An 18,976-nucleotide genomic window follows, 5' to 3' on the forward strand; every position below is an offset into this window, starting at 1 on the left:
ACTAATACAATCAACCTATGGAAATGAAATAATAATTTTTACCTCTTTCCGCTCCCAAATGAGTTTTTAACGAGTGGTTTTCCTGAGTATCTTCATTTATCAGCTCTTCGAAATCAGGGTCATCATCAATGCAAATCACATCACTACTTAACGATTCTGAGTCATCCTCCTGTTTCTCAGTCAAATGTTCCTGTTTGCTCTCAGAGGAGGAGGGAGCCAAATCAGTCTTCCCTGTATTTGTTTTATTAAGCTGCGCTTTTACTAAGTTCCTCTTAGACTTTTTTGATTTCTGAGCAGTGCTTACTCTTACAAAGTGGTTTTTGCATGGTGTCACAAATGCTTTAGAATTTCCAGAAGTATCAAAGTCATCCATATCATCCCAATCATTGAAGGGAATAAGAGAATCTGATGAGGAACTAAATTCTAATTTCTTGAAAGTAGCATTGTGGGATTGCTTTATAACCGGTGTGTTCTGGGCCGTACATAAAACTTCCTGGGGAGCCTGCGACAAACTTGGCAATAATGGTTTTGAACCAACTCTCCTAGTTTGCGGTCCAGATGGAGCGCTTTCAAAGTCATTGATCCTCATCTGCTGATTGGTGGTATGGGGTAAAGGTTCACTGAAGGAAAATGCCTCAGTGATATTAACATCTTTATCACTCAACACAGGTGTTTTTGCCACTGACACACTAGTTACAGAGACATCATTGGCTGAAGGCACTTTCTTTTTAAAAGTGAAACCTCTGAAAAAGAATCGAAAAACTGAATTAGATGGATTAATTTTAACAAACCCAGAAAGTATACAATATCTGATTTGTTTTTTTTTACTAATTTATATAATGACTTACCTTCATTGTATCCCAAATGAGCAAAGAATCTATATGCCTCTCTGACTTTAAATATGTAAGGAAACTTACATTATGCTTTGTATGCTCTGATCCTTCCTATTCAGGAGTTCCTCACTCAGCTTTGAGACTATCCAGGCCATTCCCATTACTTTGCCTCTCAGGCTCATAGTCCTTAATTAACAGCCTCTCCAGAGAGGGGGAAAGCAGAAGCAAAGAAGAGAAGAGACACAAACGTGACTACTAGTTGTGACTCTGATAAAAGTTTTATGGGGAAAACAATTAAAAACTTCCAGCTATGCTGAAATCTGAAAGCCAGGTGAAAGGGGCAAGGGCCCCTGGACATCTGCTGGATTTACTGACATGAAGGTCAATGGTCACTTTAAAGTCAAGCACAAAGAATGTGCCCAGAACCTGCTAAGGGTACAATGAGGGCTATACGTCATTAGGTCTTGTTAGGACTTTGGAATACAGCTTGAAGGAAAGAACAGAACTGGAGAGCTAGAGTTTCCTTACAAATGGTTTTTGAAAAGAACATAAAATTATATTAAGATGCTAAAAATACCGATTTGGGTCTTCCCTGCTGGCTTAGTGGTAAAGAAGCCACCTACTAATGCAGGAGACACAGGTTCGACCCCTGGTCTGGGATGATCCCACAGGCCAGGGAGGAGCTAAGCTCGGATGTCACAACTACTGGTTCTGTACTCTAGAGCCCAGGAACCACAACAAGAGCAGTCACCACAATGAGAAGCCCATGTACTGCAACCAGAGAACAGCCCCCATGCATCATAACAGAGAAAAACCCACACAGCAATGAAGACCCAGCACTGCCAAAAAAAATTAAAAAATAAAAAATACCAATTTGCTCATATTTACAAGACTCATTGTTCACTCAACGAATATTTATTGAGCAAATATCATGTGCTAGAAACTGTGCAAAGGTGCTGAACAATTCCTTACCTGGCATTGCTAAAACATGCTCTATTATTATTTTGCAAGTGGGAAAACCACTGACCCTCTCAGCTTCGTTTTCTCATCTCTACAATGAAAGAGTTGTAAGAGATGTTTCTTTTCACTTAAGTGTTGGTGCCTGTATGAAAGCAAACTAAAGTACTTACGAAGATTTCGGTTTTGAAAGACTCAATTTATTGTTAAGCCTTCTTGCCGAATGACGTTCCAGTTGTTCTTGTAGATTATTTTGAGGAACAGCAGCCATGATCCTAAAAAATGAAGGAGAAAAATATCAGTGGAATTACACGCTTTGCATTAATCACAATATTTACTGTTCCAACTGTGCCCAGAGTAATGAGACTTTTTTTGGTCAAAAAACTGTTTTGACGTTTAAGACAGGTGACATATGAAATACATAATCTTTAACTAACTGAAGGCTCACTTAAATAGCAAAATGACCTGGTTTTCCCCCAATGCTAAAAAAAAGCACAAAAGATATTACTAGGGAAGGGTGTATTAGGAAAAGGCTTGCAGAAAAAGGGGACCTGGCCTAGGTCTGAAGAATAGAGGGAAGGCAAATGGGGAGAGAAGTGTGAGAAAATGATCAAAGCACACTGAAAATCCAAAGAACAAAGGAATAACAGTTCTCTGCCTGAGGGGGAAACGGGAAAAGAAAGATGAGCACTGTCAGTGAGAGCAACGGTTTACCAGCAAGATGCTGTGCTTTGGAATCATCTAGTCTCAACCTGAAAGAATACTTTTACCAAGCATATAAATTGAGACACTGCTGAGCTAATTCCGGGCATAATATGTAGCTTAGAGGCTTCCCAGGTGGTGCTAGTGGTAAAGAACCCAACTGTCAATGCAGGAGATTTAGATGAGGGTTCGATCCCTAGGTTGGGAAGATCTACGGGAGGAAGAAATGGCAATCTGCTTCAGTATTCTTGCCTGGGAAATCCCATGGACAGAGGGGCCTGACAAGCCACAGTCCACGGGGTCACAAAGAGTTAGACATAACTGAGCACCACCCCCACAAGCATTAACCATCAATGTGTAGGTTAAGCCGTCTTAAAATAAAGGGGGCTGGAGACATTCCTGGTGATCCAGTGGCTAAGACTCCGAGCTCCCAATGCAGGGGGCCTGGGTTCAAAACCTTCTCAGGGAACTAGATCCCCCATGCGATAACTAAGACCCAGTGAAGCCAAATAAATAAAAATTTTAAAAAATGACTGAGGCCTGGGGTGAGAGGTGGGAGGGAAATTCAAAAGGGAGGGGACACATGTATATATACCTATGGCTGATTCATGTTGATGTACGGCAGAAACCAACACCATATTGTAAAGCAATTATCTTCCAATTAAACATAAACAAATTTATTTTAAAAAAATTACTGGGGCCAAATGAGGAAGGAATAGCAGAATATATGGGCAGTAATCAATTCTTATTTGAGTGAAGAGCTATAACCCTTCTTTCTCATTTTATCTTTATCAAAGATCTTCTTTTATTTTATGCCATATAGCTTAGGAGGAAGGGCTAAAAATACCAAGTGATATTCATGGAAACATGAACTTTTACATATATCAGAGTCCACTCACTAATTATTAAAATAAACTATGTTTAACAAGTACTTTCAGTTCAGTTCAGTACTTTAGATAATAGTGAAAAAAGGAAAAACTTGGAAGCAAGTTCAGTGGAAGAAATCTTCATGTGTTGAGCTTGATGATTACAGTATCGATTTTGCTCCACCTTCCCTGGAAGGAAAAATGATGTTTGCCTTTTCTTCCTCTTTAAAATGCCTTCAGTAAAATAACTAATTATGCTAAGAAGTTTCAGTCGTGTCCAAGCCTGGTGTGTTGCAGTCCACAGAGTCACAGAGTCAGATACAACTTGGCGACTAAACAACAAGTCGCTTCAGTCATGTCCAACTCTTTAGACCCTATGGCTTGTAGCTCCTCTGTTCATGGGATTCTCCAGGTAAGATACTGGAGTGAGTTGCCATGCCCTCCTCCAGGGGATCTTCCCCATGGGATCAAACCCATGTCTCTGATGTCTCCTGCATTGGCAGGAGAGATCTTTACCATTCACACCACCTGGGAAGCCCAATTAATAAACACTGAATAACTATGTGAATTATATCTTAATAAAGTTGTTACAAAATAAACGCCAGAAAGCAGACAGAAAGGTATAATGAACTCTTATGTACTCATTATCAACATTTATCAAAAATTGTCAGCTCATCCAATATTGTTTCATCTGCACACACATCCCAGGGTCCTCACTTCACCATTCCAGAAGCCAACCTCTCAAAATAGTGATGTTTTATTTCTGTCATTCCTTCTTCGTTCATTAGCTGGACTATTCCTACCAAGAGAAATGTACTCTGATCTACTGTTTTTTTACCCAGCAGCATAGCTCACATAGGAAAGACAGGATAAATGTTGGATTTTTTCCCCTTTATTAGTTTTCAAAATAATGAGTTAATTCTCTGGTAACCTCTATTGGTCAGTTTTTTTCCTCAGTATCATTATAAATTCATGGATTAAACATTAGGTATGTTTCAATTCAATATAATTATCACCCTTCAGTTCAGTTCAGTTCAGTTTAGTTCAGTCGCTCAGTCGTGTCTGACTCTTTGCCATGAATCGCAACACGCCAGGCCTCCCTGTCCATCACCAACTCCCAGAGTTCACTCAGACTCACGTCCATCGAGTCAGTGATGCCGTCCAGCCGTCTCATCCTCTGTCGTCCCCTTCTCCTCCTGCCCCCAATCCCTCCCAGTAACAGAGTCTTTTCCAATGAGTCAACTCTTCTCATGAGGTGGCCAAAGTACTGGAGTTTCAGCTTTAGCATCATTCCCTCCAAAGAAATCCCAGGGCTGATCTCCTTCAGAATGGACTGGTTGGATCTCCTTGCAGTCCAAGGGACTCTCAGGAGTCTTCTCCAACACCACAGTTCAAAAGCATCAATTCTTCGGCGCTCAGCCTTCTTCACAGTCCAACTCTCACATCCATACATGACCACTGGAAAAACCATAGCCTTGACTAGACGGACCTTTGTTGGCAAAGTAATGTCTCTGCTTTTCAATATGCTATCTAGGTTGGTCATAACTTTTCTTCCAAGGAGTAAGCATCTTTTAATTTCATGGCTTCAATCACCATCTGCAGTGATTTTGGAGTCCAAAAAAATAAAGTCTGACACTGTTTCCACTGTTTCCCTATCTATTTCCCATGAAGTGATGGGACCAGATGCCGTGATCTTAGTTTTCTGAATGTTGAGCTTTAAGCCAACTTTTTCACTCTCCTCTTTCACTTTCATCAAGAGGTTTTTTGGCTCCTCTTCACTTTCTGCCATAAGGGTGGTGTCATCTGCATTTCTGAGGTTGATATTTCTCCCAGCAATCTTGATTCCAGCTTGTGCTTCTTCCAGCCCAGTGTTTCTCATAATGTACTCTGCACAGAAGTTAAATAAGCAGGGTGACAATACACAGCCTTGACGTACTCCTTTTCCTATTTGGAACCAGTCTGTTGTTCCATGTCCAGTTCTAACTGTTGCCTCCTGACCTGCATATAGGTTTCTCATTATCACCCTTACTGATTCTCAAACTATTTCAAAACTGGTCAGAGGAAGCCTTTCCAGTTTGACTCTTCAGTCCTTTGTGCTTCTTTAGTTTTGATTTTTATTGGGCTCTAGAGGATGGGCTGGGAAATACCTCCACACATTACGCCCCACGAGGGAGATGTCTATTCTAATTTCCCTGGGATTTTTCTTTTCTTGGAGCCGTTGCTCTTGCTGGCAGTAGCCTCTTCAGGTCCACTGCTGGGAGGCTCCTCCTTGGAGGACAATTTCCTCTTTTTCTTGGGGACCCTCTTATTTCCTGACTCTTGGGGTCACTAACTGGTTCCTTTTGGGGGAAAGATTTCTTCCTCTTGGGAAGACTTCCAGTGCCACCTCTTTTCAAGATCACTACTGACCAGCTACTCCCTGGAAAAAGATTTTTTTTTCCTTGGGTTTGGAAAAAGAGACAAGACAGGTCTTCCATTCCATTTTCCAGAGGAGCCTCCTATTAGCGTTAGTGATAGTCGCTAAGCTGTGTCTGATTCTGTGTGATTCCATGGACTGCAGCCTGCCAGCTCCTCTGTCCATGGAATTCTCCAGGCAAGAATACTAGAGTGGGTAGCCGTTCCCTTCTCCAGGGGATCTTCCCAACCCAGGGATCGAACCCGGGTCTCCTGCAGTGCAAGCAGTTTCTTTAACATCTGAGCCACCAAGGAAGCCTCCTGGGGCTTTTGTTTTTTCTTCTTTTTGGGTCTTTCACTTGTCTCCTCATACTCCTCTGGGGCACGACTATTTTCTGAAGATACTAAAGCAATTGCAGCCAGCCTTTTCTTTTCCTTCTTCAAGCATTTCTTCTCCTGTTTCTCTAGCTTCCTAGTAATCTCAATAGCTGCTTCCTCTGCCTGAACCATTGCCTCCGTCATGACACCCAGATTCTTTCGTGGAATTTCTCCAGTCTCACAGAAGGACAGACGCTTCTCAACTTGTTTTTGAAGTTTCTCCCCAAATACACCAGTCAGTACCTCAGAGAAGCAGTCAATTTGTGAGGCAATACTGCATTTGTTTGCCAGGTTATCAGGAGATGCGGCCTTTGTTCTTGGCAGCTGCTCACCCCATGAAGGTAGAGTGGAAAATGTGTCCATATTTTGGGGTGTTACCCCTTGCCTTCAAGACTCTGGAAACTTGGTTTCTTTGCTGGGCCCAGGGGATCACTCAGATACCAGGACTGGCTCTTCAGTCCTTTTGACATAAAGTTAGGCTTTGAGAGCTTCTTTACTATCTGGAATAAAAAGATGTCCCAGACTTCTCTTGTGGCAGTTTTTTGCCCCAGACTCAGAATCAGGCATCTCTCCAAAGAGCCTTGATTTGTGTGTGTGTGTGTGTGTGTGTGCCATGCTGCACAACATACAGGATCTTCGTTCCCCAACCAGGGATTGAATCCTCACCCCCATCAGTGGAAGCACAGTCTTAACCACTGGACCACCAGGGAATTCGCCACCTTGATTTTTTTTTTTAGTAGAGAAGGTATATATTTTTTTATTTTTAAAAGATTTTTTTTAATGTGAACCATTTAAAAAGTCTTTATTGAATTTCTTACAATATTGCTTCTGTATTTTATGTTTTGATTTTTTGGCTATAAGGCATGTGGAATCTTAAGCTCCTTGACCAGGGACTGAACCTATGCTCCCTACATTGGAAGGTGAAGTCTTAAGCACTAGGCCACCAAGGAAGTCCCAGTGGAGAATACTTTACGACCTTCAGCCTTAAGACAAAGCAGGACAAAGGGTCCATGGCATCATTACATGACCTAACATTCCTTCTCAGATTTTACTGTTCCTGTCTCATCCTTCTGCAAATTTCCCATACTTTATTGATTTTTGGATCAAAACTAGCCACAGTAGTCTATAATAAAGATTTCTAACATTATTCCACTGCACGATTTGATATATATATTTAACCATCTTAATAGTACATATGTTTGACTAAATATTTTGTAACTGTAGTGATATATTGTGGATTCACAGTCAGTATGTAGTCAGTAGTGTGTTAGTTGCTTGGTTGTGTCGGACTCTTTGCAACCCCATGGACTGCAGCTCCGCCAGGTTCCTCCGTCCATGGGATTCTCTGGGCAAGAATACTGGAGTGGGCTGCCATTTCCTTCTCCAGGGGATCTTCTCAACCCAGGGATCAAACTCAGGTCTCCTGCATTGCAGGCAGATTCTTTACCATCTCAACCTTAATGTGTCCTTTCCTACTTTCAAGCTACACTGCTCTTTGGTTATTCCTCACAGGGTGACATCCTCTAATCAATTATATTCTGAAGCACGGCAGCAAGGACATAATTTTCCTATGCCACAGCCTTCAGCAGTAATGCTTTTAAGAAGAGGTATAGAACATTTCTAGCACATTAGTATGCTTTCCCATGCTCTTTCCCAGTTAATATACACCATATATAACCACTATCTGACTTTATCACCATAGATTAGTTTTGCCTGTTCTTGAATTTCTTGATTCGTATATATGGATTCACACAGTATGTATTATCAATGTATATTTGAAATGGTGTCTGTTAAATCATTTCTAACAGGTACACTAAAACATAAAATTAGAAGTACTTAAAATCAAGATCCAATACAATATCTTATATTTTATAACAGAGGTGAATCTATTAAAAATAGGGGCAAAAATGAGACTGTTCTCTTATTTTCACTCTCATGCTGGACATTCTTGCCAATGCAAAAATATGCAAAAGGAGAAATATACTAGAAGGGATGAGAATATCATTACATGTAGACAATTTGATTATACACTAACTCAATCCAAAGAAAATCAGTCATTAACAATAGACAATTAAAACTTCAGGAAAGTGGGCAAATAAAAGATAAATATAAATCCACAAAAGTCAAATGTATTCTCATGTAATAGTAATAACTAACTAGAAAATACAATTTTTAACAAGTGTTCAATTAACAATAGCATGAAAAACATTAAGCTACCAATTAACCTAACAAAAGACATACATCTTCACGATATAAAGAAAATGACCAAATATTACTGGGAAGAATAAAGAAAGATTTGGATCAAGAAATATATTTCATATTCTTAAAAGAAAGGTTTAAATATAGCAAAGATACTTCTTTCTATATTAGTGAGTTTAATATAATTCCAATTAAATTGCCATAAGAATATTTCACAAAACTCAACAAAAACACTTCATTTGACAAAAGCATGAGGCAAGAACGCAAAATAACAATGGGATGGGAACTAGCACTAGAAATATTATAATCATATTAAGTGTAACTAATTTAAACAGCATGGTACTCAACTTTGAAAAAGAAAAACCAAAATATAATGTTTCATGTGTAATGAGAGAAACATAACAAAATAAGGAAAGTAAGCAATATTTAACAAATGTTATTAACATGATGAGCACACAATATATTCTAGATCAGGAGTTGAAAAAACTATGACTTACAGGCCAAAACCAGCCTGCAGCCTATGTTTCTTTTTTTTTTTCTTTTTTATTTATTTATTTATTTTAATTTTAAAATCTTTGATTCTTACATGTGTTCCCAAACATGAACCCCCCTCCCACCTCCCTCCCATAACATCTCTGTGGGTCATCCCCATGCACCAGCCCCAAGCATGCTGTATCCTGCGTCAGACATAGACTAGCGATTCAATTCTTACATGATAGTATACATGATAGAATGCCATTCTCCCATATCATCCCACCCTCTCCCTCTCCCTCTGAGTCCAAAAGTCCGTTATAGACAGCTGCGTCTTTTTTCCTGTCTTGCATACAGGGTCGTCATTGCCATCTTTCTAAATTCCATATATATGTGTTAGTATACTGTATTGGTGTTTTTCTTTCTGGCTTACTTCACTCTGTATAATCGGCTCCAGTTTCGTCCATCTCATCAGAACTGATTCAAATGAATTCTTTTTAACGGCTGAGTAATACTCCATTGTGTATATGTACCACAGCTTTCTTATCCATTCATCTGCTGATGGACATCTAGGTTGTTTCCATGTCCTGGCTATTATAATCAGTGCTGCGATGAACATTGGGGTACATGTGTCTCTTTCAATTCTGGTTTCCTCGGTGTGTATGCCCAGCAGTGGGATTGCTGGGTCATAAGGGAGTTCTATTTGCAATTTTTTAAGGAATCTCCACACTGTTCTCCATAGTGGCTGTACTAGTTTGCATTCCCACCAACAGTGTAGGAGGGTTCCCTTTTCTCCACACCCTCTCCAGCATTTATTGCTTGCAGATTTTTGGATCGCAGCCATTCTGACTGGTGTGAAGTGGTACCTCATTGTGGTTTTGATTTGCATTTCTCTGATAATGAGTGATGTTGAGCATCTTTTCATGTGTTTGTTAGCCATCCGTATGTCTTCTTTGGAGAAATGTCTATTTAGTTCTTTGGCCCATTTTTTGATTGGGTCGTTTATTTTTCTGGAATTGAGCTGCATAAGTTGCTTGTATATTTTTGAGATTAGTTGTTTGTCAGTTGCTTCATTTGCTATTATTTTCTCCCATTCAGAAGGCTGTCTTTTCACCTTGCTGATATTTTCCTTTGTTGTGCAGAAGCTTTTAATTTTAATTAGATCCCATTTGTTTATTTTTGCTTTTATTTCCAGAATTCTGGGAGGTGGATCATAGAGGATCCTGCTGTGATTTATGTCTGAGAGTGTTTTGCCTATGTTCTCCTCTAGGAGTTTTATAGTTTCTGGTCTTACATTTAGATCTTTAATCCATTTTGAGTTTATTTTTGTGTGCGGTGTTAGAAAGTGATCTAGTTTCATTCTTTTACAAGTGGTTGACCAGTTTTCCCAGCACCACTTGTTAAAGAGATTGTCTTTACTCCATTGTATATTCTTGCCTCCTTTGTCAAAGATAAGGTGTCCATATGTGTGTGGATTTATCTCTGGGCTTTCTATTTTGTTCCACTGATCTATATGTCTGTCTTTGTGCCAGTACCATACTGTTTTGATGACTGTGGCTTTGTAGTAGAGCCTGAAGTCAGGCTAGTTGATTCCTCCAGTTCCATTCTTCTTTCTCAAGATTGCTTTGGCAATTCGAGGTTTTTTGTATTTCCATATGAATCTTGAAATTATTTGTTCTAGTTCTGTGAAAAATATGGCTGGTAGCTTGATAGGGATTGCATTGAATTTGTAAATTGCTTTGGGTAGTATACTCATTTTCACTATATTGATTCTTCCGATCCATGAACATGGTATATTTCTCCATCTATTAGTGTCCTCTTTGATTTCTTTCATCAGTGTTTTATAGTTTTCTATATATAGGTCTTTAGTTTCTTTGGGTAGATATATTCCTAAGTATTTTATTCTTTTCGTTGCAATGGTGAATGGAATTGTTTCCTTAATTGCTTTTTCTACTTTCTCATTATTGGTGTATAGGAATGCAAGGGATTTCTGTGTGTTGATTTTATATCCTGCAACTTTACTATATTCATTGATGAGCTCTAGTAATTTTCTGGTGGAGTCTTTAGGGTTTTCTATGTAGAGGATCATGTCATCTGCAAACAGTGAGAGTTTTACTTCTTCTTTTCCAATTTGGATTCCTTTTATTTCTTTTTCTGCTCTGATTGCTGTGGCCAAAACTTCCAGAACTATGTTGAATAGTAGCGGTGAAAGTGGACACCCTTGTCTTGTTCCTGACTTTAGGGGAAATGCTTTCAATTTTTCACCATTGAGGATAATGTTTGCTGTGGGTTTGTCATATATAGCTTTTATTATGTTGAGGTATGTTCCTTCTATTCCTGCTTTCTGGAGAGTTTTTATCATAAATGGATGTTGAATTTTGTCAAAGGCCTTCTCTGCATCTATTGAGATAATCATATGGTTTTTATTTTTCAATTTGTTAATGTGGTGAATTACATTGATTGATTTGCGGATATTGAAGAATCCTTGCATCCCTGGGATAAAGCCCACTTGGTCATGGTGTATGATCTTTTTAATGTGTTGTTGGATTCTGATTGCTAGAATTTTGTTGAGGATTTTTGCATCTATGTTCATCAGTGATATTGGCCTGTAGTTTTCTTTTTTTGTGACATCTTTGTCAGGTTTTGGTATTAGAGTGATGGTGGCCTCATAGAATGAGTTTGGAAGTTTACCTTCCTCTGCAATTTTCTGGAAGAGTTTGAGTAGGATAGGTGTTAGCTCTTCTCGAAATTTTTGGTAGAATTCAGCTGTGAAGCCGTCTGGACCTGGGCTTTTGTTTGCTGGAAGAATTCTGATTACAGTTTCAATTTCCGTGCTTGTGATGGGTCTGTTAAGATTTTCTATTTCTTCCTGGTTCAGTTTTGGAAAATTGTACTTTTCTAAGAATTTGTCCATTTCTTCAGCCTATGTTTCTTAAATAAAGTTTTATTGAAACACAACAATGCCTGTTTATTCACATACTGCATGGTTGGGAAGTTATAACAGAGAATGTCTAGCCTGCAAAGCCTAAAATAGTTACTATTTGGCCCCTTACAGAAAAGGCTTATTGACAATTGATCCTACTAGATTAGTGCTGGATAAAATAAGAAATTATTAAATACAAGGTGGGGGGAATAGACTGTGAGTTCGGGATTGACACGGACACACAGCTTTATTTAAAACTGATAACCAACAAGGGTCTACTGTATAGCACAGGGAACTCTGCTCAATACTCTGTAATAACCTAAAAGGGAAAAGAATCTGAAAAAGGATACATGTGTAAGTATGTATAACTGAGTCACTTTGCTGTACAGGTGAAACTAACATAACACTGTTATTCAACTATGCTTCAATATAAAATATAATTTTTTATAAAGTTAAAAAAAAGAAGAAATGATTATATACAGTAAATCTCTGACAAGAAGATAAAATGAACAAGTCAAAAGTGAGAACCCAGAGAGGTAAGGAGAATACTGACAGTTGTTTTTGTCCTGAGGACAGCTGTCTAATTCTGAGAATTTGAACATCAGTTTTGCTAGCCTTGGAGGGAAAAGATGGAGAGAATCAAAGTCAAGGCAAAACCATGGTGGGAACTGTTTCCCCATAAAACCGTCACCCCAAAGGGCTCTATCATTTGGGCAAAGGTAAACTAAAATTAAACCCCACCTCTATCCCCAGGTATCGACAAATAAAGTTACCAATTAGTGAGGTGCTGAGTGGGAAAGACCCTGAAACCACAAGCCCAAGAAAATCTTCTCAACCCAATTTTAATCAATCACATGTTTAAAAAAAAATTCAAGTCATGAATTTAGATTAAAGCAATCCTAACCCCAAGGCACCTGGCAGAAACAAATGCAGAAATGTCTCTGGAGGACAAGCCCTTTACCTTATGCCTTAAATAGTTATCACGAGACAATGTGTAGCAAACAGAAATAGTCAAGCACAAAATGGAAACAAGGCACCAGGAATGAGAATTAGTTGTAACAGAAATAATCAGTATCAGACATAGCAGTATAAAGCTATTAAACTTACATTTTCAAAAATAAAAGACAAGCTTGAAAATATCTGCAGTAAACACAACCTTTAGATTGACCTTGTCAACAGAACTTTTAGGAATGAAAGCTACAATAACCAAAATTCAGAATTCAACAGATAGACTTTGTAGAACAGTAAACTGTTCAGTTGCTCAGTCGTGTCCGACTCTGCAACCCCAAGGACTACAGTACACCAGGCTCCTCTGTCCTCCACTATCTCCTAGAGTTTGCTCAAATTCATGTCCACTGAGTCAGTGATGCTATCTAACTATTTCATCCTCTGCTACACCCTTCTTTTGCTTTCTATCCTTCCCAGCATCAGGGTCTTCTGCAATGAGTCAGCTCTTAGCATCAGGTGGCCAAAGTATTGGAGCTTCAGCATCAGTCTTTCCAATGAATATTCAGGGTTGATTTCCTTTAGGATTGACTGGTTTGATCTCATTGCATTCCAAGGGACTCTCAAGAATCTTCTCCAGCACCACAATTCAGAAGTATAGATTCTTCAGTGATCAGCCTTCTTCATGGTACAGCTCTCACATCTGTACATGACTACTGGAAAAACCACAGCTTTGACTATGCACTAGGTTTGTCATAGCTTTCCTTCCAAGGAGCAAGCAGCTTAAGTTTGTGGCTGCAATCACCGTAATGATTTTGGAGCCCAAGAAAATAAAATCTGTCACTGCTTCCACTTTTCCCCCTTCTATTTGTCATGAACTGATGGGACCAGATGCCATGATCTTAGTTTTTTGAATGCTGAATTTCAAGCCAGCTTTTTCACTTTCCTTTTCACCCTCATTAAGAGGCTCTTTAGTTCCTCTTTGCTTTCTGTCATTAGAGTGGTATCATCTACATATCTAGATATTTGTGATATTTCTCACAAATATATATCTACATATATATATACACATATATATGTATATATATCTACATATCTAGATATCTATGATATTTCTCCTATCAATCTTGATTTTAGCTTGTGAGTTATCCAGCTAGCACTTCGCATAATGCACTCTGTATATAAGTTAAATAAGCAGGGTGACAATATACAGCCTTGATGTACTCTTTTCCCAATTTTGAACCAGCACATTGTTTCAGTAGACAACACAGAGCTGAAGAGGAAATTAGTAACCTGGGGGGAAAATCAGAAGAAAATGTCCAGGATCTGTCTCCACGGATTTCTCACACTCCTGCATGGTCCAAGCCTTCTGAGCAAAGGACACGTTAAGCAGCAAATGGCTGTATTCCTCTGAAGCAGTTTGGGGTCACACACTCCCCAGAGACATCTCACAGTAGCAAAGATAAAGCCCTTTCTTTTCTCTCCCTGGAGATGTTTCCCTCCAGTCAGGATAATAAACTTCAAGGTCCCTTCCTCTCTCAGCCAGGGGAGATTTATCTACATCTCAAGGTAAAAAAGTAATCTCTCTGGAAGATAAGCCAGAAACCCTCAAGTGCTCATAGTCTCTGAATTTTGGAGTCCCTTTCCTGGAATGCATGCAACTGTATGCACAGGTATCATGAAGCTCTTATCACATCACCTTGTGGGAATTAGGGTGTAGGGAATGGATGCAAGGTATTGCTATAATAAACCATCTGTATCCCTCACCCAGGTGTCCTGTGTCATCAGTACATGTGTAAGCATCTCTGTATGTGTCTGGCTAACTTGTGAGCTGAAAAACAGGGTAAAATTTAAGATCCTTCATAGTTTCTGACTTAATAGATGCATACACAGAATGATAAAGAAAAGAGATGGAAAATATGAGAAGTTAAAAGGCACGGAAGGTAAGAGTAAGAAAGTCTAACATAAACCTAGCTCCAGAAAGAGGAGAAACTGGGGCAGAATATTTGAAAACATAACAGCTGGAACATTCCCAGAATGAATGACACAAATCTTCAGATTCAAGAAAGGAAACATATTCTGAGCAAGACAGATAAAAATAAATCCATACCAAAATATATCAATTGCATTTGTGGGTTTTTTTCCCCCTTTTCTTTTTTGGCTATACCAAGCAGCTTGTGGGGTCTTAGTTCTGCAGCCAGGGATTGAACCTGGGCCCTGGCATTCAAAGTGTAGAGCCCTAACCACTGGACTGCCAGGGACTTCCCCTAATCATACAATACTTGGATAGAGTTTTGGATAGATTTCTCTTCAGTAAAATTGGAAATCATAAGATAGTGGAATAGAACACATTATAAATCTATACTTCCATTTTAAAAAATGACAATAACAGTGGATTAATATCTTTCAATCTGCTGAAAGTAAGCTAGGACTCTTTTCCCAGCAAAAATATCCTTCAAAAATTGAGACTGACTCGTAAATTACATCACAATAAGGCTGTTATTTTTTAAACTGGCTATAATGAAACAAGGAAATGGAACCCACTCCATTTGGCAACCCACTCCAGTACTCTTGCCTGGAAAATCCCATGGACAGAGGAGCACAACTGAGCAACTTCACTTTCACTTTTCGTAATTAAAGAAACAGAGTTTTGGTGAGGATGTGAAGTGAAACCCTTATCCACTGCTGGCAGGAATGTAAAATGGTGCAGCTACTTTAGAAAACAGTCTGGCAGTTCCTCAAAAAGTTAAACACTGAGTTATCATATGATCCAGCAACTCCACTGCTAGACATACACTCAAAAAAAGCTGAAAACAGGTATTCAAACAAATACTTGTATCTGAATGTTTATTGGGGCATTATTTATAATAGCCCCAAACTAGAAACAACCCAAATGCCCATCAACTGATGAATGAATGGATAAAGGAAATGTGGGTAACCATATAATGGAATATTACTTGGTCATACAAAGGAATGTAGTGCTGATAAAAGCTACAATGATGATGAGCCTTGAAATACTATGCTAAGAGAAAGAAGTCAGTCACAAGGAACAACATTTGGTATGACCCCATTTCTATGACATGTCGAAAGTAAGCAAGCCTATAGAGTAACTAGTGACTGCCTGGGGCAGGGGTGCTGGTTAGATTGTGGTTTGATGGCTAGGGGTGTGGTGTTTTTCTCTGGGCTGACAAAGCTGTTCTAAGATTCAGTGTGACAACTGCTGCACAGGTGAATATACTAAAAGCCTCTGAATTGTGCACTTAAAATGGGAGAACTTTATGGTATGGGAGTTATATCTAACAAAGTTGTTATTTAAAAAGTCAAGCCAGGGGACTTCCCTGGTGGTCCAGTGGGTGAAACTTCACCTTCCAATGTAGGGGGTACGGGTTTGCTCCCCCATCAGGAAGCTGAGATCCCACGTGCCTTGTGGTCAAAAAACTAGAACACAGACAACAGAAACAATATTGTAACAAATTCAAAAAAGACTTTTAAAAAAAATGGCCCACATTAAAAAAAAAAAAACTTTAAAAAATAATCAAGGCAAAATAAAGATATTTTCAGATAATCAAAAACCAAGAGTTTACCACCAGCAGACTCTCATTAGATGAAATTCTGAAGGATGTACTTTCATGTAGCAGAAAAGTGAGCCTGGATGGATGACAGCTAGACTGAAGGACAAAGAAAGTGGCGAACATTCGGTTAAAGCTATGCAATCCTTGACTGTACAAAATAACAATGTCCAGCGGGGTTAAAAAAAAATAGTTAAAACACCCAACAACAGATGACCCATAAATGAGGGAGGCAAAGACAGTGAATGTGTTCCAAGGCCCTTGTATTGTCTGCGAGGAGTATAATAAGCGTTCATAAGCTTAAAACTTATCATAATAAGTTATATAAATATGCATTTGCACTTTCTAGGGTAACTACCAAAGAACAAAAGCCGAGTATGTAACTTAAAATCTAGAAGGGGAAAGTGATTAAAAACAAACAAAAAAATTTGCCTGTAAGAAAGCCACATAAAAGAGGAAAAAAATAATAAAGAAATAACAAAGAAAAAATAAGGTAGTAGGTTTAAATCCAAAAATTTATAAATTATAGTAAATGTAAATAGACTGTCTTGACTAAAAGATTACAATCTGAATTCTTTAAATGGTACCTAATATTTGCAGACTATTAGAGTCACATGTAAAAAATTAGGTGTACAGAAAGGTTGAAAGTAAGAAGATGGAAAAAATATACAAAAACTGACCCAAAAAAGCTGATGGCTATATTCATATCAAAGAAAATAGATTTTAAGACATAAAGCTTCAGTAGAGATAAAGAATATAATGATAAAGAATTCAATTCAGCAGGAAGACTCACTACTTTAAGTTGGTATGGCTCATAAAATAACTGCAAAGATACATGCAGCAAAACTGATAGCATGACAAGAAGAAACAGAAAAAAGCCTGCAATTATAGACTTAAAATTAGCTCTTTGTAAATGACAGAACAAGTAACTAAACAATCAGTAACAATCCAGAAATTTGAATAACACAAACTCGACAACTACACCATGTACACTTTTCAAGAACAGACATTTACAAAAGCCAACCCTGTACGGGGTCACAAGGCAAGGCTCAAAAAATCTCGAAGGGCTAACATAATAATGACATGCTTCCAACCAATTGTAATTAAGACAGAAATCAGCAATAAAAGGATATCTAGGAAAAAAAAAAACTGTTTTCATGCCCATTGATGATTCATACCTGGAGAAATAATATGATTATATAATGAAGGTTCTTCTAATCCCATTCTTTAGCAGTTGGCATTACCATTTAGTAGTTGGCATTCTACTATCAAGAACTTTCCTGTCTCCCCTATTTGTTTTCTATCGGTAAAGATTCTTAATTTATTCAGTGGGTTGTAATCTATACTGTCATTATTTATGCTGATGCTCAAATTGTTTCATATATGGATTATATATATTATAGATTCTGAACTGGGGGAAAGGGAGCAGGAGTGAGGCATGGCACAGGGGCATGCAGAGACTTTTGGCAGAGATGAGTATGTTCTCGAACCCAATTGTGCTGATGATATATATATCAAAGCCGATCAAATCATAACTCAAATACGTGCAGTTTATTATAGGTCAACAAAACAGCTTCAAAAAAGGCAAACTCAAGGAGCATCTAGAAGACTGAATTTTACTTCACTCTAGCTGTTTGATAACAACTAGAGACAGGGCTTCCCTGGTGGCTCAGAGGTTAAAGCGTCTGCCTGGGATGCGGGAGACCCGGGTTCGATCCCTGGGTTGGGAAGATCCCCTGGAGAAGGAAAATGGCAACCCACTCCAGTACTCTTACCTGGAGAATCCCATGGAGGGAGGAGCCTGGTAGGCTACAGTCATGGGGTCACAAAGAGTCAGACACGACTGAGTGAAAAGTAATAATAATAATAACAATAGAGACAGATTACCTGGGGCTTCCCTGCTGGCTCAGTGATAAAAGAACCTGCCTGCAATGCAGGAGACGAGGGTTCGATCCCTGGGTGGGGAAGATCCCCTGGAGGAGGAAACGGCAGTATTCTGTCCTGGGAAATCCCATGGACAGAGAAGCCTGGCAGCCTACAGTCCTTGGGGCTGCAAGGGGTTGCAAACTGTCGGACACAACTGAGCACGAACACAAGAGACAGATGACTAAATGACTAAATCAATAACTGTAATACGAAGCACCTAACAAGATTTTTTTGAAGCTTCCCTTCATTGGTCTGAAACAATTTATTAGCACTGTGGTTACCTAGACTTTTGAAGTTTAGCAGAATTTTCCCTATGAAACCATTTGGACCTAATGCTTTTTGTTTTCAATGAAGTGGTTCTTTCAAAACTTTATCCTATGGAAATTGAGCTATTTAACTTGTAATCTTTATGAGGATCCATTCTGTCAGAATCTACTTCTCTACCCATTTCAGATGGTGACTGAAGCTATGAAATAAAAAGATGTTTACTGCTTGGAAAAAAAGTTATGACCAACCTAGACAGCATATTAAAAAGCAGAGACGTTACTTTGCCACAAAGGTCCATCTAGTCAAAGCCATGGTTTTTCCAGTGGTCATGTATGGATGTGAGAGCTGGACTATAAAGAAAGCTGAGCGCCGAAGAATTGATGCTTTTGAATTGTGGTGTTGGAGAAGACTCTTGAGAGTCTCTTGGACTGCAAGGAGATCCAACCAGTCCATCCTAAAGGAGATCAGTCCTGAGTGTTCATTGGAAGGACTGATGTTGAAGTTGAAACTCCAATACTTTGGCCAACTGATGTGAAGAGCTGACTC

The 18,976-nt window shown here is 38.9% G+C and overlaps 1 protein-coding gene and 1 non-coding gene across 2 annotated transcripts in view; one reads left to right on the top strand and one right to left on the bottom strand.

The window, feature by feature from the left end:
* The window catches only part of BLM (BLM RecQ like helicase), a 63,205-nt gene extending 61,144 nt beyond the window's left edge, over nucleotides 1–2,061 (bottom strand). Inside the window, exons 1-2 of the mRNA XM_052659925.1 lie at nucleotides 1,964–2,061; nucleotides 43–743 (exon numbers count right to left, since the gene is read on the bottom strand). Of these exons, the coding sequence (XP_052515885.1) occupies nucleotides 43–743; nucleotides 1,964–2,061 (799 nt within the window). The remainder of the gene's footprint in view (nucleotides 1–42; nucleotides 744–1,963) is intronic.
* Nucleotides 2,062–17,895: 15,834 nt separating this feature from the next.
* TRNAP-GGG (transfer RNA proline (anticodon GGG)) lies at nucleotides 17,896–17,967 on the top strand. Its single transcript has one exon. It is a non-coding gene; the product is annotated as a tRNA-Pro (tRNA).
* The last annotated feature ends 1,009 nt before the right edge of the window (nucleotides 17,968–18,976 follow it).

The sequence above is a fragment of the Budorcas taxicolor genome, chromosome 21 (genome assembly GCF_023091745.1).
Source record: "Budorcas taxicolor isolate Tak-1 chromosome 21, Takin1.1, whole genome shotgun sequence".
Taxonomy (NCBI): domain Eukaryota; kingdom Metazoa; phylum Chordata; class Mammalia; order Artiodactyla; family Bovidae; genus Budorcas; species Budorcas taxicolor.